Source organism: Schistocerca americana, chromosome X (assembly GCF_021461395.2).
Source record: "Schistocerca americana isolate TAMUIC-IGC-003095 chromosome X, iqSchAmer2.1, whole genome shotgun sequence".
NCBI lineage: Eukaryota > Metazoa > Arthropoda > Insecta > Orthoptera > Acrididae > Schistocerca > Schistocerca americana.
In genome coordinates, this window is record NC_060130.1 from 908,862,132 (window position 1) to 908,888,751 (window position 26,620).

The 26,620-nt window shown below is 39.2% G+C and overlaps 1 protein-coding gene across 2 annotated transcripts in view; it reads left to right on the plus strand.

Annotated features, from left to right (window-relative positions):
- LOC124556634 (ubiquitin-conjugating enzyme E2 H) overlaps window positions 1-26,620 on the plus strand; it is a 151,289-nt gene that overhangs the window by 88,889 nt on the left and 35,780 nt on the right. The window contains exon 5 of one of the 2 annotated variants that reach the window (XM_047130603.1): window positions 19,832-20,770. The exons of the other annotated variant lie outside the window; for it this stretch is intronic. Within the exon in view, the coding sequence (XP_046986559.1) occupies window positions 19,832-19,956 (125 nt within the window). The 3' untranslated portion in view covers window positions 19,957-20,770. Of the gene's footprint in view, window positions 1-19,831; window positions 20,771-26,620 lie in introns of those variants that run through there. 2 annotated transcript variants of the gene reach the window in all.

A 26,620-nucleotide genomic window follows, 5' to 3' on the forward strand; every position in this document is an offset into this window, starting at 1 on the left:
TCAAATTTATTATTGGTCCTCGGTAAATCACTCTCTGACCACTGTGCACTGTCTGATTTAGCCGAATCAGTTGGTAATCGTAGCGTTCGCCGAATTCTTCTTGCACATATTTAACTATCTTCCTACAATTTTGCTTCACTTCCATTTTTTTGATATCCAATCGGCCAAGTTGTCCGGAACGTCATTTGACAAGATGTCCGCGCATTCATCGTAAATAATCTCATTGTCTCTTTCATCTTCCATGATGAAAGGGCACAAGTACTTACAAAAACAAAACACTTGTTGAGGTGTGTAACTTATTGTTACCTAAACAAAACACCAACAGAATGCAAAAGATACTAACGAGCTGTCGCCATCTACTGCACGATACTATGCTCACACCACCACTCTGGTGTCGCCGGCCACTGAGCGATACTATGCAGACTACACCACTGTCGTGTCACCGGCTGTTGACCGCTATTTCATGCACGACACCACTGTAGTGTCATCGGACGGCATAGTGTTAATCACATTTGCCAGTTTTGAAGTACACTGACATGGATCATTAGTCTACATCCACATGGCTACTCTGCAAATCACAGTTAATGCCTGGCAGAGAATTGATCAAATCACCTTCACACTAATTCCCTATTTGATCTTTCTCGATGTACTCCGTTAATCCTATCTGGTAAGGATTGCATACTGCAGTACTCCAAAAGAGGATGGACAAGCAAAGTGTAGGCAATCTCTAGTCAATGTGTTGCACCTTCTATACGTTCTGCCAATAAGACACAGTATTTGGATCACCTGCCCCACAACATTTTCTAGGTGTTCTTTCCAATTAAAGTTGTTTGTAATTGTAATTCCTTGGTATTTAGTTGAATTGGCGGCCTTCAGATTTGATAGATTTATCATGTAACCGAAGTTTAACAGATTCCTTTTAGCACTCATGTGGATGACCTCACACTTTCCATTATGTAATATCAGTTGCCGATTTTCACACTGTACAGATATAGAGCAAGCAACAAAGGAAAATTAGCAGAAAAAATTCCTGCAGTCACAATTTTTTTATACAGTGATAGAGGAGTGTCTCGTGAACAACATACTGAAAATCCTCATCTTGTGAGCATTAAATGTCACTTTCACGTTTTTCTTGAATAATGCGAAAACTGCGGCTTCTGTTGAAAATGTTTCCCAGTGCAAAATTAAACTACATCAAATTTCCTAGAGAAGAGTTCCTATCCGTTTTTGCTCTAGACTTAATAGATTCTACATTGCAGGCAATGGAAAAATTGCAAATTATTAAAAAATAGAATTTTAATGGTATAAAATCAATGTTCAATGCCCATTGAATTTATAAATAATAATAAAATCTACATTAGTTACTTTATAACATCATCTTACCTTGAATGGGTACATTTCAAAAATCAACAATTTTACACTACTGGCCATTAAAATTACTGCACCATGAAGATAACGTGCTGCAGGCGTGAAATTTAACCAACAGGAAGAAGATGCTGTGATATGCAAACGATTAGCTTTTCATAGCATTCACACAAGGTTGGCACCACTGGCGACACCTACAACGTGTTCACATGAGGAAAGTTTCCACCAATTTCTCATACACAAACAGCAGTTAACCGGCGTTGCCTAGTGAAACGTTGTTGTGATGCCTCATGTAAGGAGGAAAAATGCGTACCATCACGTTTCCGACTTTGATAAAGGTCGGATTGTAGCCTATCGCAATTGCGGTTTATCGTATCGCAACATTGTTGCTCGCGTTGGTCGAGATCCAATGACTGTTAGCAGAATATGGAATCGGTGTGTTCAGGAGGGTAATACGGAATGCCATGCTGGATCCCAACGGCCTCGTATCACTAGCAGTCGAGATGACAGGCATCTTATCCGCATGGCTGTAACAGATTGTGCAGCCACGTGTCGATCCCTGAGTCAACTGATGGGCACATTTGCAAGACAACAATCATATGCACGAACAGTTCGACGACGTTTGCAGCAGCATGGACTATCAGCTCGGAAACCATGGCTGCGGTTACCCTTGACGCTGCATCACAGATAGGAGCGCCTGCGATGGTGTACTCAATGACGAACCTGGGTGCACGAATGGTAAAACGTCATTTTTTTGGATGAATCCAGGTTCTGTTTACAGCATCATGATGGTCGCATCCGTGTTTGGCTTCATCGCGGTGAACGCACATTGGAAGTGTGTATTCGTCATCGCCATACTGGCATATCACCCGGCGTGATGGTATGGAGTGCCATTGGTTACACGTCTCTGTCACCTCTTGTTCGCATTGACGGCAGTGGACGTTACATTTCAGATGTGTTACGACCCGTGGCTCTACCCTTCAATCGGTCCCTGCGAAACCCTACATTTCAGCAGGATAATGCACGACCGCATGTTGCAGGTCCTGTACGAGCCTTTCTGGATACAGAAAATATTCGACTGCTGCCCTGGCCAGCACATTCTCCAGATCTCTCACCAATTGAAAACGTCTGGTCAATGGTGGCCGAGCAACTGGCTCGTCACAATATGCCAGTCACTACTCTTGATGAACTGTGGTATCGTGTTAAAGCTGCATGGGCAGCTGTACCTGTACACGCCATCCAAGCTCTGTTTGACTCAATGCCCAGGCGTTTCAAGGCCGTTATTACGGCCAGTGATGGTTGTTCTGGGTACTGATTTCTCAGGATCTATGCACCCAAATTGCATGAAAATGTAATCACATGTCAGTTCTCGTATAATATTTTTGTCCAATGAATACCCGTTTATCATCTGCACTTCTTCTTGGTGTAGCAATGTTAATAGCCAGTAGTGTATCTTCTTCATCATCATGTTGCAGATTGGGCAACAGTGCACCATTTGCACACGTACTAAAGAACATGTAATGCCAGCTTTTCAGCATCCACATCATTATTCCACACCCAGCAGAATGTTGGCAGAAGATGTTCGGTAGAGCTTCAGGTGCTACTGGGTCTTTGTTTGTCTTTGGCTAGAGTAATCCATTCTCCTGTCAGTTCCATCCCCACTCAGTCTGCAGTAGGGGCCTGTTAAGCCATTGTTGTTACCAAACATCTGTAAGTAACAAGAAACTGTGCTGTAAAAAGCATTTATATAAAAACAGAAAATCAATACACCAGTAAATAAACCCAGGTGCTGTGTAGCTCCTGTAGATGGTAGCAGTGAGAAGAGATCTGAATTTGGCTTTGTTGATGCTTTGAAGAATGCAGCATACTGGAGTTTTCAGATCTTCCTGATATTCAGGCACGTGATAAATTTCCAGAAACCTTTTCTCACCAGCCTGTGCAATGACATTGGATATTGTCTTCATTTGCTTGGGACTTTAAGGGGAGTTGGAATGCCCTATCTCGCCAATGTTAAATTTGCTAACTTTGTGTACCTTTTTCTTTGGAACTATTATCTTCAGAACTTTGAAATTCTGGCAGAGGTTTTCAGCATATATTGTGAGCCCACTGAACTAGAACCAATGTTTTCTTTTTGTTGGTATAGTATTTATGAATTTTTTACCATTAAGCCATTTTTTATTGGAAAAAGTATAACATAAACTTCCCTAGTTCAGAGAATAAGCCAGTTCTTGTCATGATTCTAGTTCAGTGGCCTCTTTGAACTGTTTTGCAGCATTTCTGAAAATTTGAATGTTGTTGGTTGAGTGGTTTATGAGATAAAGGTACATGTAACACTAAAAATGTCAAATGCCAGAAAATGCGATTAAAGTAATTTATTATGAAAATTCACAAATACCTTTTATTCTATTATCAAAAGTGTCCAGCAGAGTAATCAGGGTCATCTTCTAGTTCTTCTTCTTCACCTAGAAGCTTTCTTCTCCTTGCTGCCCTTGCTTTTTTTGTATTAAATTCAGCTGCATACTGAGCCTTCCTTACTCGCACGCTGTCCAGAAGCTGAAGACCTCTGATGGTGTTGATACCAGGAGCAATGCCGAGCCTTGCCATGACCTTTAGCCTACCCATATGACCATCATTGAATGAAATAACAGCATCACTGACTCCCCATTTCAATGTTTTTATCCCAACAAATACATTCTTAGGTACACGAGTCCAAATGAGGTTGTTGAACGACTCGTTTTGATTCTGGGTACAACCATGAAGACATTTTCGCAGAAGATCAGGATGCCCCAAGTCTCTATATATTGGTTTAATTACTTCCATAACAGCCAATGGAATATAATTTTTATGGTGATAAGGATCCCCAGTAGCTTGAGATTTTCTATAATTGCACCATGACTGAGGACCATCTGGACAAGCAAAATGTTGAGGATTATCATCAGTTGATGATCGATGTAAATATGTGGCCCATACAGCTTGTCTCATTTCCTGCAAATTATTTGCATTATTTCTTATTGCCATACCATAGTATTGTTGTAATTCATTTATAATTTTATCTGACAGGCGACCTCTAATGGTTTTACCATCTGACAAAATTTTGTCCTTCAGATTCTGTTTCAGTTTCCTTAGACGAGTGCCCATTCGTTTCTGAACATGACCGACACATTCTAGTTTAGTTATTGTCTTATTGACATATGGCATGGATTCTGTAACACTTTTGTATGCCTTGGAGTCCCCATCTCCAAGGAATTTTGTGTAAAATACTCCCCGTTCTTTTTCTGATCTGCTAAACATTTTCACAGCAGCGGCAGCCTCCATGCCTCCACTCGTACCTTCATAATTCTTGCTACATATGTGAGCTGCTTCTATCTTACCAGATGCACAATGGTAACAATGTTTAGTGAGCACTTCATAGTCCAAAACTTTACCGCTGTCCACACTAGTAACAGTAGCAACAGCATTTTTGGATGTGTGACCCCTTTTCTGCCAGGTTCCATCAAAAGCAACAGGGATATCTGGGTTTCCTTCATTTATATATTTTGCTTCACTGGCAGCAGCTTTCATTGATAAATCTGCTACAGACTGAACAGCATCTCCTATCACTTCAGTGTAATTGTCAATTTTAGCAGGTGGAGGTGGAAGATTCATTATGGCACAAAATGTTTGAGCAGCAGTATGTCCTTTACCAATTGCTCTCATTGCATACATTAGCCTGATATTACTCTCAAACAAATTGCTACTGCATGTTTTAGAGCTCCAAAAACAGGTCTCATTTTCACAACTGGCACAAACTATAGCAATTTTGCAGGAAAGTCCTATAGATTTTGTTATGTTCATATCAAAAGAACCTCCACAAAGATTACAACACAAACATTTCTTCATAAACTCAGTAAAAACAGGAAAGTCGACTAAAACATATTGTTCATTAGAAGCTTCATCTGTAATTTCACTTGCACAGTTTGATAACTTCTTTTTTGATGCACTGGTGGGCGTGTCTCCTTCACACATCTCAGCTGTACAAACGTCAGAACTTTCACCAGCATCAACAGGTGCTGAAGCAGAATCACTTGAACAAACGTTATTTGTAAATCTATTACCGCGAAACTTTCGCTTTTTAAATAATGATGCACTCCTAGGCATCGTAGAAACTACGCACTCACCACTGAAAGTCAAAACAAGACAGATAACAAACTCCAAATGAGCGACAAACTAAACTCGAGGCTCAAAACAAACACTCACAGATCAAAAACTGAACAATAAACACAGCTAGTCGTAAAAACAATGGTACCTATGGAAGGATCAAAGATTCTACAACTGAAGAGTGAAATCCACAGCCTTCTATATGTAATGTTTTCGGAAATGCGAAGATTTAAATGTGTACAAATCACAAGATGGGTAACTTTGCTGGGCGCACATGTAATTTTGAAAAATTAAATAAAAATACTTCCAATTGGAATTTCTTAACAAATTTTGCACCATTTTAAGCAGAAAATTTCAAATTAAGTTATAAGGTTAAAAACTGAAAATGTGAATTTTTTCCATTTTCCGGCATTCCAACTCCCCTTAAGCTGTTCAGTAAACCAGCAGTACGTAGCCTACATACTCAAACATTATGGTCAGAATTGTACAATGATTTTTGATTGTTATGGTGACATCAACAGTACAAAATGGGCAGAGCAGAAGAGAAGGGTCCTCACAAAAACTTTCAGTTTTAGTGAAAGCATGACTGACTCACTCTTCAACAGGAGATTTTCTCGCAAGCAGAAAAAACAAAACAAGGCTTATAGTATGCCTTGGTGACAAAATGACAGCAAGGGCTATTCAAAACAGTTGTTACTACAGGAGATTCTGATGGTACTATACTTCGCTTTTGCTGTAAATGGCGGAGGTTGTATTGTACCTGCTAAGCTCACGGAGGAGGAGGATGAGGAGGATGTGATGTGATGATTTCAGCAAAAGGAAGTTGTTGAAAACAATTTGGATTCAACCTTGCCCTTACCAGGCTACATGAAGTATAGTGCCTGGTCATGAAAAAGCAAAGAATAAAACCATCAAGTTGACATCCTCCCCCATTTTCATGACAATGGGGTGCGGGTCAGCTTTCTCTAATGTACATTTCGCTATAGTATCATCAGCATCTCCTGTAGTAACTACTGTTTTGAATAGCCCTTGCTGTCATTTTGTCACTGAAGCATTCTATAAACCTCGTTTTTGTTCTTTTTGTTTGGGAGAAAATTCTCCTGTTGTAAAGTGACAATCAGTCATGCTTTCACTAAAATTGACAATTAAAGTTTTTGTGAGGACCCTTCTCTTCTGCTCTGCCCATTTTGTACTGTTGATGTCACCGTAACCGTCAAAAACCATAGTTCAGTTCTGACCATAATGTTTGAGTACATAGCCTATTGATTGCAAAGTACAGAAAACTTGCAGCCCACATTAAATTTCACACGGTGAAGTGGAAAGCTTCCACCTACTATATTGGTCATCATTCTTCGGTCATAAGTTGCATAATTGTCCTCTGGAAAAGCAACATAGAGAAGATTTCTTTCTTTTCCTCATTCCCCATTCATGAAAAAGAGCCGGTGGGAATGAAGATAATTTTTATTCCATAAGCTTTGCAACATCATCACCCTTTTTTGCAGTGGCTGATCTTTGGAAAATTGTCAGAGGGCCTACAGTTACTGTTTCACCACGCACTTTTACAGCATTGTTCATACTAGCCAGAGACAACTCCACATTATTCTTAGACTGTTTCATGGCGCCAGAATTACAGCCAATATTTTGGGAAAAAAAAGGGGGGGGGGGGGAGAGAGAGAGAGAGAGAGAGAGAGAGAGAGAGAGAGAGAGGATGATCAGTGACCCACTCATAAATCTTTGCAGGGCCTTGTCCATCCCTATTTTACTGTGGTACTTGTAGATCAACTGGCTGCTCCCTACTTAAAAAAGTCATTCCAGTAAACTCCTCTAATGATGAGCAGATGACAGTTGCTCCAAGGGATCCTTCAACCCTCTTTGCTAGAATGGAATCAGTTATGCCTCTTCCTCACATCAGACCCCCATCCTCCCATCAGACCTGCCCGAGCTTGTAATGCAGGGCATTAGAGTTGTACAGCATGACTAACAATTAATTTTTGTACTAGCAGTGCAAGGCAGTGTACAGATATTTCCATAAATTCTCTTCATATGTGTGATTTTCTTGGCCGGCCGATGTGGCCAAGCGGTTCTAGGTGCTTCAGTCTGGAACCGTGCGACCTCTACGGTCATAGGTTCGAATCCTGCCTCGGGCATGGATGTGTGTGATGTCCTTAGGTTAGTTAGGTTTAAGTAGTTCTAAGTTCTAGGGGACTGATGACCTCAGATGTTAAGTCCCATAGTGCTCAGAGCCATTTGAACCATTTTTCTGATTTTCTTAGTAACTATTATCTGAATTTCATTTAGTGTTAATGCATCTTGTGGAAAATAAACACTTCCCATACGCATGTGCGCACAACACATTTTGTGGAAAATAAACACACTCCAGTTGTGTCTGCACACTGAGTCACCAGTGATTTATGGGACATTCTGTGGAAGGCTCGATATGATTTTTAAACAGTGTGTAGTTGTTTCCTGCAACATAATGGTGTAGAGTGAGTGGGGACTCACTTGCTCTTTGTTTTGCAGATCCATAAGTGAGGGAGGTAAGCAACCCCATTCTGGCGACCTGCCTTCCCTCACACTTTGACACCCCCACTTCCTCCCACTGCCACCAGTCACATCCCCAGAACACATGGTTCTACTGTACTTAGATATGGTACAGTCATTTACTATTGGTCCATAACCCATGTCATTTAACAATCAGCATTAATTTTATACCATTAAAACACTATTTTCGGTAACTTTTAATTTTTCCATCCCCTGCAATGCAGAAGCTATTACTTCTAGAGAAAAAATAAATAGGACCTTTTTTGTAGTAAATTAATTGTAGTTTAATTTTGTGCTGGAAAACATTTTCAATAGAAGCCGTAGTTTTCGAGGTATTCAAGAAAAACTTAAAAACGTTACCTTTAAGCAGCTCCCCCATCCCCGCCCCGCCCTAACACTCACACCCCATGGGTGGGGATTTTTAGTATGTTGTACACGACACTCTCTCCTAGCACCATAAAAAAATTTGTGACTACATGAATCTTTTTCTCTGATTCGTCCTTATTTTCACAGATTCATTGATAATCAAGCTCCAAAAGTTTGATGTATGGACCAAAATTTTTGTGTCATTGTAATTCATGGAATGGTCTGTGGAAATACAATGTTTGGCGATTGCGGACTTGGTGGGTTGGAGAAGGCGAGTATGCCGTTGGTGTTCCACAATGCGTTCCTGCACAGTTCGTATTGTTGGCCCTATATATGATTTGCCGCATTCACACGCAATTTTGTAAAGACCTGATTTATGCAGGCCCAGGTCGTCTTTTACAGATCCCACCAGTGATGAAATTTTGGAAGGAGGGCGAAAGATGACTCTCACTTGATACTTTCTCAATATTCTGCCTATCTGTGAAGAAATATTCCCAATAAATGGTAGATAAGCAGTCGACCTGAAGGCCTCTTCCTTGTTCCGTTGTTGTAGGTCTTCATCACTCTGTTCACTTGCCTAGGTGAAAAGCCATTCTGCAGAAATACTTTTTGCAGGTGTTACAGTTCCGCTTGAAGACTGTCGGCGTCAGAGATGGTATGGGCACGGCGGATCAAGGTTTTGAGAATGCCCATTGTTTGTGCTGGAAGGTGGCAACTAGTAGCTTGTAGATATAGGTCTGTACGAGTGGGCTTTCTGCACACCAAGTGACAGTGTGCCATCACTCTACCGTTGCACCAAGTTGATAGAGAAAGATGGTTGTCTGCCATTTTTAGACGTCTTGGTGTGACAGAAGAGTGAATGCGGCAAATCATATATAGGGCAAACAACACGAACTGTGCAGGAACGCATTCTGGAACACCAACGGCATACTCGCCTTCTCCAACCCACCAAGTCCGCAATTGCCGAACATTGTATTTCCACAGACCATTCCATGAATTTCGACGACACAAAAATTTTGGCCCATATATCAAACTTTTGGAGCTCGATTATCGATGAATGTGTGGAAATAAGACTGTCTGACAACGAGACTCTCATCAATTGAGATAGCGGTTATCAGCTAAACTCTGCTTGGAATCCTGTTATAGTGAAACTTCGTAGTCGACGTAGTTATCTGCCTAAAGATGTAAATCGACCTGATATCGATATGCCAAGCTTTCTCAGTGGAGGGCATGAGGCGCAGCGCACGGAGCTGTTATGAATGCGTACGCTGAGCAGCGCATACACAATGTCACCTCAGATGGCTTTAAATAGAGGAGCTCAGCGTGTGCTCGCCAGTACTACTACAGTGTCACTCACCCGAAGATGGTCAGAAGACTCTGCGCCGAAATATCGTGGCAGGACGCTACTGATATCCGGTAGTTCTCCCGTGTTTTTATGGAACGATACCAATGTTGTTTTAGGTCTCCGACTAGCATTTTTATATCATGGCCTGGGCATTCTTCGTATGCTCTCTCCAGAGATTCATAGAAAGCTTCTTTCTCCTCATCATCTGATTCTTCTTTTGATGTGTGGGCATTAATTATTGAGTAATTGAAGAATTTCCCTTTTATTGTAAGTGTCAATAGTCTTGCATTTACAGGGTTGAATCCTATTAATAGGTGCTGTACTTGGTGATACAGCAAAAATCCTGTCCCAAACTCATCGTTCCTTTCACTACAGCTATAAAATATGTTTCCTTTTTTCTTTTCTAGGACTCCACTCCTGGTCCATCTTACTTCTTGTAATGCTATGATACTCTGTTTCAAGTTAATATTTGGTCTAGTAACACTTTCAGGGCTCCTGGGCGGTATAGTGACCTCACATTTCAAGTACAGATGAATAAATCCAAAGTTTAAATTGTTTGCCTCTCTTTTCTTACTTTTCTTGTCTCTATCGTTTGGTTACCTGTCCTCCATAACCAACCTCTTGCCGGAGGACGGATAGTTTTTGTGCAGGGTTTTCTTCCCTTAGCCTTTGGACACCCAACTCCCAGCTGCAATGGAGCAGTTTGCTAGTTTTGGTCTGCCGTGGTTATTTTATTTCCTCAGTGTCCACTATATCTCGTGACCGTTCCCTATGTTCCACCTGGGGAAGCACCCGATGGGAGACAAGCAACTTCACAAGGGGTCAGCTCTCGATATGTAAACAAAGCGTAACACTGAATGAAAACCTGGGTACAGTGAGAGGTCAAATACCAGTAATCGGATGCCGTGATTGATAGTAAATGATGCACAGAACTATACCAAGCTGAATCTCACAGCTGTATGCCTGGTTCTGTTGCTCTGAGCAGTTTGGCCTATACGACATGCCACACATATACCCTTAGTGGCAATCATCCGATATGATCTGTAGTGCCTCTGACGTGCAATCGATATTGGCTGTTGACATTGTATTTAAATGTGTTATGGGATGCTGGCAATCCTGATGACTTTGATCTCGGCTGGGGCTTAAGAGCATCAAAAAAGTCGATGAATCAGAATCATTGTCTGGTTGTTGCTTGCTATGACTAACTACTTTTCACACTTGAATTTCATTAGTGAATGTATGCTGAGCATCACAAGCAACCTCAAAAAATTTAGCAGTTTTAAGAACTTCATAAAGACTAGGATTGAATGTGGCCAGTTCCTCAGCTGTGACTTCCACGATGGAGCTAGGCACACAGTCACATCGTGAATCAGTGGTTCCGCATAGGAAACTTTGCAGTTCTGACAAGCGAAATGGTACTGGTGTCAGAGACCCTGTGAGTCGGTGGCCCGTGCTGCGCGAGACTGTCCATGTTGTTTATGACACAGCTTAAATTGGAGTGTAGCTGGAAAAAGATTTTTGATGATCGTAATATTCAGTTAACAAAGCATGTAGTTCATTGAAAGACAAATCACTAGGATTCAAGAGTGGTCATAACTTTTGAGCCACTTTGTATAAATGACTGTGAGAAGACACACTTCGTTGCTTAGCAGAAATGCTATAAGCAAGACAAAGTAATTCAGAATGTAGGAGGTATACCTCCCAGCTCTCTGAGGCATTGTCAAAGCAACTGAACGGCAGAGGGGGCGTAGCAGTGGCCACCCAAATGACGTTGCTGCTGCTGTAGGCCGTGGTACTGTTGCTGTTGCAGTGGCAGTTGTTGCTATTCCTCTAGAGCTGCAAAGCAAGTGTATGATCTGTAAAGAAAAGCCAAGTTCATTGAGAGCAAAACATTGGATGAAAGCCAATAATGGGAACTAGGAAGTCTAGGTACAACGCAGGTTAGAAATCCAAAAAGCAGAATGGTGTGATTGATAGTAACTCATGCAGTGGACTGTACTTGACTGAATTATGAAAGTCTGCATGCCACCACTGCTGTGAGCAACTCGGTCCTTGTGGCAAGCTGTGCAGGCCACTGGTGGAAGTTGTCCACAGAAATCTGTAGCACCTGTGAATGGCAGTCAATATCAGCCATGGGAAGAAATATTAAAAGCTAATCAACGTTTTGTAAGATGCCTTTCTTCAGTAGTCAACTCATCACCAAGGCAGAAGCATAGACATAAAGCTAAATGATAAAATGGCTTCCATAATTTAGTTGAATATGTGTATATAGAGGAATTGACAATAAGAATTAGGGGACTGATGACCTCAGAAGTTAAGTCCCATGGTGCTCAGGGCCATTTGAACCATTTGAACAGTAAGAATTAAAGTTCATTGCATGGAGAAGATTATTCTATTTGTCTCTACAGGCAGTAGATTTTAATGACATCAACATTATCATGCTAGATGGATAAAATCAACTTAGAAATAATTAGCTCAGTGGTGAGAGATCTAAAGTTGGGGTGGCTATGCCTGCTGCCTGCTAATGATAAGTACTGCTCTTTGCCAATCCCACTTACTCCTGAACTACATGATATATCCATCATAGTGTATCTGCCATTGAAGGTAATAGTGTGTTCTTAATACTTGCAACCACAAAACCCTGTAAAAAAGAGTATTTTACAGAAACTTTCTTCAGCACCTCATCCAGCTATTCCTCCTAGTTATTTCAATGCAGATAATGTGCTTTGGGTGACGGTGGTTTAACCATTGTCTGCTAGTGGTGTCAGGAGTAGTACTTTTTAAAATCATCATCCTTTTTCAAAAGTTTTTGACACTCCACACTCTCCACAGAGATGTGATTTCACTTTCAAACTCATTTGTCCAAGAGAGGTATGCACATGAATGAATAAAGTGTTTAAAAAGCCCAATCCATTCCTCTTTCTTTTAGATGACTTTTCTGTCTTTGGTACAGTCTCCAGCCTGGTAACTGTAAAGTTTCCATTTGAGTGTGTTGCTGCAGGAATATATGCATCGCAGTGCAACCCCAATGTGGCTACTTAAGAAATGACATGAAGGCAAGGGATGAGGGTGGCATTCATGTCTTTCTGATGTCCATGTCTTTCTGACATGCGTGTGTTAAATGCAAAAACATGAACTACAATGACATTACAGCCATATGCCTCCAAACAGGACCAGCATGTATTTTCGTGGGTGCTGAAGGACAAACACCGGTAGACATCCATCAAAGAATAAAGAATGCATATGGGGAGCATGTCTGTTGAAAGCCTCTGTTGTGGAATGGTACGTCAAGGAGTGCTGCTGCTTCATGATTATGCATGTCCCCGTATTGCAAATGGCATAATGCAGAAGTTATGCCAACTCAAGTGGGAGACGTTCGAGCATCTGCCTATCGTTGTGATCTCTCCTCATGTGATTATCAAGCCTTCGGTCCATTAAAAAAAGCCTTGAATGGTTGACTATTCCTGTCAGTCGAGGATGGGCAGCAGGCAGTTACGGACTTCTTCACGCAGCAAGACACAGTGTCTTGTCTTTTCAGCCTTATGCGTCGGTGGCGTGATTGCCTCAGTGCTCGTGTCAAATTTGCCTGATTGACATGTGGATTCTGGACTGTATAGCCTTCAAACGGAAACTTTGTGATCACTCCTGGTACATAACGTCAGCTGCAGTTGACCATTAGAAGGCTAGAAGAGTAGGTTAAAACACGTCTTAACTTCTCAGAATAAAAGTCCATGTATACACGTTTTAATGGTTTTCAACACTACTTGAATTTCCCACAGTTGCACACAGGGTCTCAGTTTTTGTGTCAAAATGTCTTTGAGGTTCCTGGATCTCAGTTTTAATGAGAAACTTGTATGTCTGCCACACTTCAGAGATCTGAAGATAGACACCCACACCAACGCCTTAAATATTCTTAAATTCCTCGGTAATAAGTGCTGGGTATCCTTAGGTCCAATATGTTGGACTAGTATAAACATTTCTTTGATCCCACCTAGGTTGCAGTTGTGTAGATACAGGGTGACAATTATTGAATTTCATGAGAAAAAAAAAACCCATAAATTAGTTACAAACTACAGTGTGCGCACACTTTATTCAACATGTAAAAGTCACTACAGATATTCGGATTTAGGTTATGACATGTTTGATATGCCGGCCATCTTTCGCGATGATGTGGCGCAGATGAATAGTGAAGTTTTGCATGACCCGCTGAGGTGTCTGAACATCGATGCTGTTGATAACCTCTTGAATGGCTGTTTTAATCTCGGCAATGGTTTTGGGGTGGTTGTTGTACACCTTGTCTTTAACATAGCCCCACAAAAAGGAGTCGCATGTATTCAGAATATGGTGGTCAATTGAGACTCGCGCCAGTGGCCTTTGGGTACCCCCAGAGCCAGAATGTGGTCCCCAGAGTGCTCCCCTGGGACATTACACACACTCCTGCTTTGATGGATTTGAGCTCCGTCTTGCATGAATCACATCTTGCTGAAATCAGTGTCACTTTGGATAATGGGGATGAAATTATCTGCCAAAAGCTTCACATACTGTTCGGTAGTCACCGTGCCATCAAGGAATATCGCACCGATTATTCTGTGACTGAACATTGCACACCACACAGTCGCCCATTGAGGGTGAGGAGACTTCTTGATCACGAAATGCAGGTTTTCAGTCCCCCAAATATGCCAGATTTGCTTATTGACAAACCCATTCAAATGAAACTGGGCCACATTGGTAAACTAAACCATATTCACAGGGAAGTCTTGTTCGTCAGTTCTGTGGACAATAGCGTTGGTGAAACTGCTGTTCCATGGCCCTGGGGCCTAATAGCTGATGGGTTTGAATTTTGTATGGGAACAGATGCTGGTCTTCGACAATAATTTGTAGCCGTGTTTTCTGGCTGGTTTGAAACACAGCATGTTCCTTCACGATGTTTTCAGGCGTTTTCACCCTTGTGGATGACCAACATTCGCAACACTGTCGTCATGAACACTACCCGTTCTCTCAAACTTGCGAATCAAATTCTTGATTGTTAGAACACTTGGACCGGTTATCTTCAGCTTGAGCTCAGTAGCAAACTTCCTTTGAGCCACAGTTGGGCTGTTATTGCTCGAATCGTAGGCCTTCACAAGCGCTCTACACACTGTATGTTATCATTTTCGCATGCAAATGGCCGGCAACAAGGGGCATGTGCATGTGCATACTAATTCCCTTCATGCCCTTCGGCCAACCATGCAGTTCGAACATCCTAATGCAAACCGTTCAGAAATTATGACAATTTTATTTCATATAGTTCAATAATTGTCAGCCTGTAACTACCTGAAGATGCTGTACATTGTCCACCATAGTAGCTTGTGGTTGGTGTCAGCAGTTTACAATAGCTGCTACATTCACAGTATTTACTTCCGGATTAGCAGTTTCTCACATAGAACTGATGTTTGTTCCTGTGTGTCAGTCTGGTAAATGATGTATTAATTTCTTATACAAAGTAAGAAATACAAGGTAGAAATATTCCATAACAGGGTGTATACGACCCGGGACAACCGGGAGATCTGGGGAAAAACCCGGGAATTTTTTCATCTGGGAAAAACCCGGGAATTGTTTAGAATTCCGGGATTTTTCATTGTTTTAGTTTTCAGTTAAATTTGTGTGATTTTGACTGGTAAGAACCAATACTCTAACAATGGATATTACTGTATCCCGCTAGTGCCGAATGATACTGCAGCAACAAAACATGAACGAGAGAAAAAAAAAAAAAAAAAAAAAAATAAAACTTAAGTTGCAAAGGAAATGCGCCATATACAACAACAAAACAGTGCTCATACAAGCGTCTGCCAACAGCAAAGTGTGTCAAAGGCTTTAAGAAGACTGCAATGCTTTATAACAACAAATTGCCTCCGATGAGCGTGACGTGACAACTGTTTAAATTAGATTCGTTTGAGCAGTTGCAGGCGGGCTCTTGCACATGCGCAGTTGAGTTGCGTATGAGTAGTACCTTCAGCTTCTGGTTACAGAAGTATGGCTGGGAGCCACTACTTAATATAGCCCAGTTGGGAAATAATAGTAAATCTGGGGCTGATGCACAGAGCAGCCTGAGTTGTTGTGGGGAGGTGGGTCGTCTCCATGAGACCTGTGTTTACGTTCAGTGATTTTGTTGTTTCCTCTTCATTTGTTGCTCTCACGTTAAATGATAACAAAAAGGATTTTTGTGGCCAGGAGCTATCAAATGAATTAAAATACGTTTGCATAATTACGGAGGGCCAAAATATGTTATTAGTTTAAGATATTATTTCCCCTTTCTGACTGTCAAGCTCAATTGCCTTGCAGAACAATGAAGTTATTTTTGCTGGTTTGCTAAAGAAATTTGGCTTTCATTAATCTTTTCTGCTGAGGCAGTCAATTTATTTGAAACGAACGTGATTGGCATGTAGATTTCTTTTGTCGGCCCGAGTAGCTGTGTGCCATCGACAAAGGCTTCACACTTTTAACTGTCCATCTTCATTGGTTCTGGAACTCATCTTATTGATGATGGGACAACAGTGTCTTCAACTACAAGCCACCACTCAGAGAAATCTTCGTGTGTGCTTCTTGGAGTAGCTTCATCAATCTTGAATAACATTCAGTACAATTCCTTTCATATCACACAACATAGTCTTCTTTTGTCAATGACGATAAGCATCCGACATTTCTGAAAAGGAAACCCCTGAGTTGACTACCACCCAGAAAAGTTTGTCATCAATGATATCAGCAAGTTTTTCTGACATCTTGGCGACTGTCATTCATGGACAATCTGTGGTGGCCTCACCTCCATAGACAGTTGCCCAACTAGTTCACTTGAAGTCGGTGGCAATGCAAGTGGCTGGTATGTCTGTATGGCGATAGAGAATGGCAGTGGACTGTTGGGGAGCAACCTCATCCAGGGTACACTGGTAAACTTGATCCCACAAGTCAACTTTACAATTACCTGCAGTGGACTGGTGTGAATGGAATTGTTGTGATGTGTGTTGTGGCAGTGTAATAGTTGTTGAAATCTTGCCTTCTTTTTCTGCAGTAACGTACATCATATCCATGGTGCTGGCAGTAGGAACACATTATCATGTTGTTCTATGTCCTCCAGGTTCCTATCTTGTATGGGGCGTAACACTTGATGTAGGAGGTGTTTTACCTGAGGTGGCCAGATGCTGCATTGTAATTTGATAGCTTTATCTCAAGTCAGAGGTGCCAGATTCCATTCTTCCTGGTGTATTTGGCTGGTGACAAACACCGGTGCTAAAGACTGATACACCTCTTCTTCAACATCCTCTATTACCTCCTGATATATCAGGTGGACATTCAAGCCTGCTATCTTCTGTGTACGTGGTCTAACATTTCTGGCTGCCGTACACTGTAGCATCTCTTCTCTTACTGTCTGCCGTATGAGAGAGGTCAGCTCATGGTTTTGTTCCACAACTGACATGGGGACTGTGTGTGGCAGTCAGTAATTCCTCTTTTGTCTAGCCCTTGTCCATTGCATTTCCTTGGTTTTCCGACATCGTTTGATGAATTTCTCTGTCATTGTGACATCTTCTACCAGAAGAGCCTGGTACATGTCTTCCGCGACGCCTTCCCTCAAGATGGCTTATGTCATGTTAGGATTCACAGTGGGTCATAGGGCCAAAACATTCTGTAAGTAAGACTGAGTCATTTCTCCATGACATTGGAGCCCTGTTCCACCAAATCCTGATTGCCATCAAATTTTTTTCTTCAGTTCAGCCTGGAATTTGTCCCAGCTTTTGAGCTCCTCTTTGTTGTTCTCGAACCGCTGCTGGGCTGTGCATCAAAACAAAAGTACATGTTTGCAAAACACACACCATCCCACCTGTTGTATTTGGTTACTCAATCAAATCCTTTCAACCATAGCATTGGGTCCTGGCCAGTGTCTACAGAAAACACTTATGGGTACCTGATGTGCAGATGACTTTCTGCTCTTTTGGTATCCATCTGTGTATGGAATATACGGGTCTTAGGAATAGCGTACTGTTAGTATTCTAGTTCCTGCCCATATAGATGATGGCTTTTACGTTGCCTAATTGGAGCCACAGTGATGTAGTTATTTTGAAGACCCTCTGTGTGCATTAAACAGTATCACGTCTAAACCACAATCAAGTCCAAGTGAGAAGGCAGGCTCATCAATAATGTTAAATACATAGTACTGTAGGCGCATTTACTGCTGACTCCAACATACAGCCAGAATAGAAGTGAACTCTGGTCAGAATGTCCAGATATTTATACAAATATAAAATAAACATTGAATATTCCAGACTATACAAACATAAGATATTTCAAGAACCTTCCAGAAATGATAAATACTAAATAACAAGTAATTGTTGGTGGCTGGTTTTTTAATTGGCAAACCGCAGCGTGCCAGCCAGTGACACTGCCAATATGCGACACAACATGCACCAGAGCTCTTTGCAATGTCACGACTGCTTTACAGGTGGCCCTGCCTGTGGTATGATCGTGGATAGAAGATGGGTGACAGAATTGGAATAGGACTTGTTTGATGCGTGTATAGGACAGATCTTGCACTCGAGCTTTACCTTAGTGGTATTGTTGAGAACACCACCAAGGGAGAGGTGAGAGAAATCAACATATGCAGAGCACCCTGTGAGGAGTACCTCACGTAGTGATGTAATCTTTCACATTTTACCACCACTATGCCTAATTCATCGTAGTATCCAAGGGATAACATATTATCACATACAATAAGATCAACTAAAGCACATCACCAAAAATGGTGATCACATCTTGTGTGTCCTTTATAACTTTATATGGAAGCCAAGGTCTTTCCAGTAATAACAGATTTAGCCTCTGTTATTATTATTAATATAATTATTATTGTTGTTGTTACTGTTATAAGTATTACTATTACTATGCACCCTCCTAAAGCTCCCACAGTCACTCTCTGGCCAAGTAACTATTCCAGTATCACTCTCACTGGCTGTGAGAGTTCTCACAGCCAGTGAGAGCAACATTAGAATTTTCTTAATTGCAAGTCTCACCTTGCTGATCTGGTAAACTTTGTCACCATTACCACAAAAGAAAGCCATAACCATCAAGTGCTGCTTAAACTGATGCCATGCCACGCAAAAAAGTGACCCTCTGAGCCAAAAATGGCTTCACCACAGTCACATTTGGTTTTGAAGAGTATGTGACAAAAGGGCCTATGTCAACAACAACAACAACAACAACAACTACTACTACTACTACTACTACTACGACAAAAACTACTACAATTTACCTCATCAGTTGTATACTAGTTGACACATTCCCACAATTCCTTACTTCCACTGAATCTCTTCCCACGATCTTCTACTTATTTTTCAGAATATAGAAACATAAATGTTCTGGCCAGTCTTTCGTTGTCTACTTTTAGTCTATTCCATGGTTTTTTTTTTTTTTTTTTTTTTTTTTTTCATTGAGAAATATTTGCAGCTCAAATCAGGACTAAATTCATGAGTTTGAGGCAGAATTAAAAAAAAATTCTTCATTGTTTATCTGGCAAGGCATTCTTGGATTTCTAGTACTAGCAACCATTGATATGGTTTATGAAGGTAGTTGATATTTCGGTATCTAGCCTCATGGTAAGCACGAAATAATCATATTTCTGTAGCACCTCAGTTTCTTCTCTCTGAAATTTTCATGTCCGTATAAAGAAGCCCACAATACATTTCTTGAAGTTGCTATTCACATATATGTGTTCAAATTAGGCCCACAACTAACCACATCTTTGCCTTAACTGTAGTCTTCCTGTTACATCATCCTTCCTCTCCCTTCCTTACATCTCCATCTGTCCTCTTCTCTTTGTTCCTTCCTCACATCCCCAGCTGCCCTCTCCTCTTCGTTGCTTCCTCACCCCCCCCCCCCTCCCCCACCTCTCCACTCCTCTCATGTTCTATCTTTGTTCCTTCCTCATGCCTGCCCCCCCCCCCCTCTCTCTCTCTCTCTCTCTCTCTCTCTCTCTCTCTCTCTCTCTCTCTCTCTCTCTTATGTATATAATCTTTTATAGGAAACTATAATTAATTTGTAACTTTATCTTTGCAGAATATGTGCGTAAGTATGCTACAGAAGAAGCTCTCCGGGAACAGGAAAATCAAGGTGTGTCATCTGACAGTGAGTCATCCATGTCAGACTTCAGTGAAGATGAAGCTCAAGACATGGAATTATAACATAAACTTTATTATTGGCTGTCTTAGCTGATCTATGAAGTGTACATTGATCAGAAGTGTGCAAACAGTTGGACAGCCTGTCAGGCAGTTGACATTTAACACTAAATAAATAATAGACATTAATATAGGTATGTTGCTGCATCACTTTTAATGACTGCAGCATTTTGTAACAATGATGTGCTGCTGAGCTTACGGGAACTAGAGAAAGAAAAACAACCTGGCAGAACATCTTATAGAATATTTTGTAGAAATAACACATTCATACATAATTTTATTTCACTAATGCTTGTACATACAATAAAGTTTTGTGTATTAAATAATTTGTAAATAAATTTAAGTTTCGTATTCTGTTATGGAGCCTCACCATATTTACATTTAACTTGCTCTTTTTGTACATAATTCATCCAGAGATATTTATTTATTCCACTAAAATGCCTAAAATTGTAAGGTTATCTTACTTTATGTAAACAATCTTATTTCTGTTGTCATCAGATCTTAAGTTTTATTGCTTTTTATGTTAGTGTCATGTTCATAAATATTATTATTGTAATGTGAAACAGGAATACAAGAAAATTTATTATGTAATACAGGATGAATTTTTCGCTAAGGTTTTAACTCTGTTACGGAGTGATTTCCTCCATAGTAAATGCTACACACTATTTAACTCTTAACTAGGCATTAAACTTATTTTTCTTCACCCATTTGTTTCTGTAAAAGTATTGTTTAGATTGGTTCAGTGGCAATGAAGAAACTAAATAAGATGGGTCAGTACATTCTCATTTGTTTTTCAAAGTTCTTTTTTTTGTGTGTGTGTGTGTGTGTGTGTGTGTGTGTGTGTGTGTGTGTGTGTGTGTGTGTGTTTGTTTGATTGTGGGAGGGGGGGGGGGGGGGGGGGTGCACTACGATCAATCAGTGAACAGCACATGACCAACTGTGATAAACTGTCTGGAGCATAGAATCCATGTAGACAGTGAGTCCTTTAAAATGTCAGCTCAGAAGTTTATTAGTCACTGTGTCAGAACTGGAATACAGTTATCAGAACTGACCTTGAAGGTTGTGCACATACTTGCCTAATTAGTTTTGGTTTTTGCTAAATAATTGGATAGGTTTACTCCAGGTAACTGATCTAAGTAGAGTACTTTTCATACATAAGTAAGATACTCAGATAGTACTTAGTTGTCTCAGCAATTTTATGAAGTGGAGACATATGATAAAGTTTTTATGATAACTGCTGCAAAGAAAAATGGAGAAAACGGCCTTTGACCCAAACATTTAACAAGTGACTTGCACATAAAATTTTGTTAATTTTCAGTTGCGAAGGAAAAAAAACTTTTGAACAATACAAACATGGTAAAATTTATTTGATCACAAGTGAGAGAAAAAAAACTAGTTATGTTAAGTAAGAGTACAGAATTAATCTGGATATTTGTTTCCTCTACTGAAAGGAGGAAACTGCATTAACATGAATCTTCAGTTTATTACATTGATTTAATATTTATTGGAGGCACTGGTAAAAATGTCCTTAATAGATGAGGCAGTTTATACAGTGTCTAATAAATGAGGCTGCCAAAAGGAAAACTATTGAAAAGCAAATAATACTTGAAGTGGACGTCTTAAGCCTTTGAAAATATTAACATGTTGACGCCCACAAAGCTGCTGGTGGACACAGCAGAGCTTCACACATGACTCTGTGTTCCCGCCGGTGGCCACAAGGTCCACTCTGTTTAGGAAAGTACATCTTCGAATGGAATGTTTGTAATACACACAGTTACATGTGACTTGTTGAGAAAACATATACTGTAGACAAATGTGGTCTGTAAATATGATCTTGGGCAGAGCCAGAGTCACAGTTGTGACTTCTTACAGTTGTACTTGCTGCATATTTATTGCAGTCCATTGCCTTCACCGTTATCAACACAATCATTGTCATCAGTGTTGCCACACTATCTTGTCCACAAGTGTCTGTCTTTTTCTTTAGAAAACTCTGATAATGCATTACCACTGACATTAAAATCTGATTCTTCCAACTTCTTCAATAATTCTTAATCTTTGAAACCATTTGTTTATTGACATTTACAGTGTTGTGCTGTTCAGCTGGTTGATGATACAGGATCTGTTTGAGCTAAAACCATTTATGCTCTTATTATATGATAATGCAAGTGTCATTGTTTGTACCAAAATATAAATTGGCATGCAGATTTATAATGGATGTAGAGCAACATTGAAATTTTGTAGGCATTTGTAATAAAAATTATGTTGCAAAAAAAAAGTTGAAGAAGATATTTTACCTGATTTCCTATGTATCATTTTCAATCAGGAAATTTATAGTATTTCTCGATACTGTGCTAAACAAAGTGGAACGTGTTGCTGCTGGCGGATATGGCGTCAGGCATAAGGCTCTGCTGTGTCCACTGATGGTCTTGTGGCATTACTTATGTTTTCCTAGTGATATTGTTGCTGAGAGGATAAATATGAGCCCAGTATCTTCTGAATTATCTTCAAAATTTTCCTAAGAAGGATTTGTTACTTTTTGCACCAGAACAGACAAACACAACTTTTGTGTGTGTGTGTGTGTGTGTGTGTGTGTGTGTGTGTGTGAGAGAGAGAGAGAGAGAGAGAGAGAGAGAGAGAGAGAGAAAATATTAATGAATTTCAGACTTAATTCCTTGTGGCCCTGTCTTGAAGCCTAGTCAAGAGTTAATATTGCAACATATTATGATTGTTAATATTGCAATATTTTATGTTTGTTATGTTGACTGCAGTTTACAATATTAAGGTAACTGTTGAACAATAATTAACTCACATTGATTTGTGGAAAGTGATAATTTTAGTCTTTGTAGTAACTTGTTTACTATTGACTATTGTTGTGCATTTTATTGTGAGTTGATATATGTGGGATTACTTAAAAAGTTAATTTTCTGACAGTTCTATGTCCAATTAATTGTAATTAATACACTGAAAGAAAAATATCAGGTTGTAAGAAATTGTTAAAAGCAGATCTGGGTTTTTTTTTTTTTTTTTTTTTTTTTTTTTTTTTTTTTTTTTTTTTTTTTTTTTTTTTCTTCCAAGAAGAAATAGTGAATGTCTATATAAATCACCAAACTGTGAATAAGTTTACTGTATGAGAAAAAGAAACAAGCTAAAAATTACAATTCTGAAAACAGGAGGGTTTATCTGGTGAAAATGTTAAAGATCTCTATTTACATTATGGCGAGAGATGTAACTTGTGAATGTGTAATAGTTATTTTACACAAATTAGCTTCAGAACTTGAGGAGATGGAAATTGCACATAGAGTACAGGTCAGTGATTTAAAAGAAAGATTAATGAATTTATAAGATTAATGAATTAATTAGTTCCATTTATGAAAATAATTTATAAATGTACATGGGGGGGGGGGGGGGGGTTATATAGTAGACAAGAAGCTGACCTCCCCCCGCACACCACACTACACCACTTTGTAATTTTGTTGGTGGGTGAGCACAGCTGCAGTACAAGGAGGATCTAAATGTTCCAATAAATCTTTTTTCCCTAGTATTGATAAATAAAACTTTTCAGCAAAGATTACCATTTAGTAGAATATACTATGAGGTGGTCCGAGTTGAAAACGTAAACAGACAAGTTGAATTGGTGTAAGTGAAGAGCCTATGCAACATGGTGCTGCTGCAGTTTTATTGCTGTGTTTATGAAATTGACTAAGAAACTAAAGTTAAATTGAGGATGTATAAAATAACTTTATAACTACAACAAGTGCACAAGATTGTGCCAGGAAATCAGGCTAGCACAACTTAGTGGGGAGGGCATTGAATATTTATTGTAAAAGGGCACATTACTTCCTGAAAAAGTTGTCTTTTGCTCTGTTTGAATTTGGTGCATCATGCACTATTATATAAGACAAAGAATTCTGAAATACTATTTCTCTCTGTTCCTCCCCTTCTGTTAGCCATATAATCATATAATTAGACTTAGCAAATGAAAATATTGAATTTATATAAAGTAGGAAGGTGGTTCATTTCATTCTATCCATTGGCTAATTGTTATGAAAGGCTTTTACCACAATCAGTTAGTCTGTCTGATTGCATAAATAATGAACAACAGAAGGAAATCAGTGTCTGTATACAGCTATAATTCATTTAACAATGAACCAAGAGTGAAAAATGAAGCATCATCTGTTACATGTGGCTTCTTGTGATGTTTCATCATCCTGTTAGTATCCAACAGTACTGTGCTAATTGCTTTCTCTATTCCGTTTTTTCATTCATCTGAATTTGAATTTCATTGTGTGGTAAAATGTGAAGTACATTATGATTTTTGTATAAAAATGGTAATTGTTGGTGCACTTGTAGCAGTAATGAGATTTCTGTCACATTCACAGGTGCATTGATCCAGCTTTAAAGGCAAAGGTTGTCAGCTTTCAAGTCCATTTTCTTCAGAAAATTGACATATATTGAGTTGTTATTAAGCTCCCATGTTTTCATTCAGGTAGGAACGTGAGGAATGAGTGGGTTAGATATGTAAGAGCTTATTTATGTAAACATGAGAATATTTAATGTGACAATGTAATTTAATGCATTCAGCATGCAAGTTGGGTGGGGGGTGGGGAGGTTACAAGTGTTTTACTGTCATAATTAATATCAACTAAAGTGTCATTTTTAGGGTCCTCTGATATGCGATAAATGCACAGCAATATCAATATTTTTAACTTACTTGACATTTTATCAGAAATAATTCTACACTGTTATAAATGTAAATTAGGGCTGATTAATGCAGACAGGTGTTTTCGTATGATATGCTCGTCTTATGCAGTTCAAATTACATCTAGAATTGAATCAGTAGATGAGTGTGGAGATCTTAAATCTATGTAATACCAGTAGTCATTGTTTTGTGATGTAATGCTCAGTACTGATAAAAGTTGTGTAAGTCAGTAAGCAGAAGAAATGTACCTTAGAAATAAGTGGACCACAGTGAGTCTTACCAATTGGTGAGAGAGAAGCTCTCAATATTTCTTTTTGAATTTATTGTACCATTTAATAAACTATGTTCTTCATCAACATTGTGAGTAAAGTTGTCTATTTATGGAAAAATTAATATTTTATATAAACTTTTATTTTTGTTGTTGTTCATATGTGTTGTTGAAATTTTGTAGTGAAATATTGTAATGGCACAGTATGAAATTGCTCTGCCTAAAAGCTAAAAATAATACCTCTTTGTCTGAAAACCTTAGGTAATACATCTCATTGCACACGTGATTCTTTTTGTTCATTTAATTTTACATGTAACCGAATGCAATTCAAATGAAAGAAAGCTAGTCAGATTTGTGTTACTCTGTGTACAGTATGTTCAGTTGTTACAGTGTAATCATTTATGCAAGTGGTGGTACCTTTCCTTGTACTACAAAACAGTACACACAAATTTTGTTCATCTTAATGTTGATGTGTGTAAGTGTATCAGGTAGTTCTGTTCCTGCCATTTGTCATGCTTTCACTGTGATGACAAAAATCTGCCACTAATTTTTGTGCAAAATAATAAATTATTAAATTTCCACAGTTTTGTACTGTTGGAATCATTCTTCTACACATCATCACAATATATCAGGTATGATCTGTATAGTCATTATAAAGCATGGAGTTTGCCCATATTAAACAGATTTCTTTGTGTGCCTTTGTGTTCTAGAGCTCTAAGGTGGAATATGGCAGTTTCATTGTAGATAATAAGAATTTTGTGGATGCATAATAATTATTCCTGGATTATTATTGTGTGGTTAGGATTGTTTGTATGATAAATAACTAATGAGTGAGATGTATTAATCCCATAGAATTTTTTGTATTACAATAATGAAAGACAGTTTACAAACTTAAGATTGTCATTGATGAACCTTGCAATCCCTGTTGTGCATTATTCAAAATTTATTTTTAGAATTGTTTAACAATTATTTATGACTTCTGTCTGTTGGTGAGGCTTTAGTTGGAGGTGTTATAACTACGCATCATTCTGTCTGTTTATAGTCAACAGCAGGCATTTCGTCCAAAAGTGCACCACAGGGTCCTTACATGTAGTAATTATGTTGCTACCTCTCTGCCTCCCCCTCTACACTACCATGGATTTTATTCTATTCAATACTTTACACACTACATGGTATTCTCTAGAAAACTGTTGAATCATAGCAAAGCAGAAAACTGTTGTTCCCTGATACATTGTTTACTTGACAGTATCAACAGTTTCTAAAAAAATATATTAAATGAAGTCAGTATCATCTTCAGAATCCAAAAATTTCTAACTGCAGTGTAAACCTTGGCTGAAGTCATTTCTGCAACAGTTTCCATTGACAAATGTATTCTATGGAGCTTTTTTAAAATACTTTTTTACTTAATTGGTTTTATTTTGCCCATGATAGTTTGCTGCATTAATGTGTGTTGTGGGTTTGTATTATGTGAGGTAATACCTCAATCTCCCAAATTGTTCATATATAAGAACTTATTGCAGTGTTATGTTTTGTTCTGTGCCCACCTTGCATCATTCTCATTTTGTTACAGCATTTACACTAATTTACTGTCTATGAATGAAAACTAATATTTATAATGTTAAAATTCTATAAGAGAAGGCAACGGTCAACTTACACTGGCAAAGTCTTGACAGCCAAATGTTATAAAATAGAAACCTTTTCAG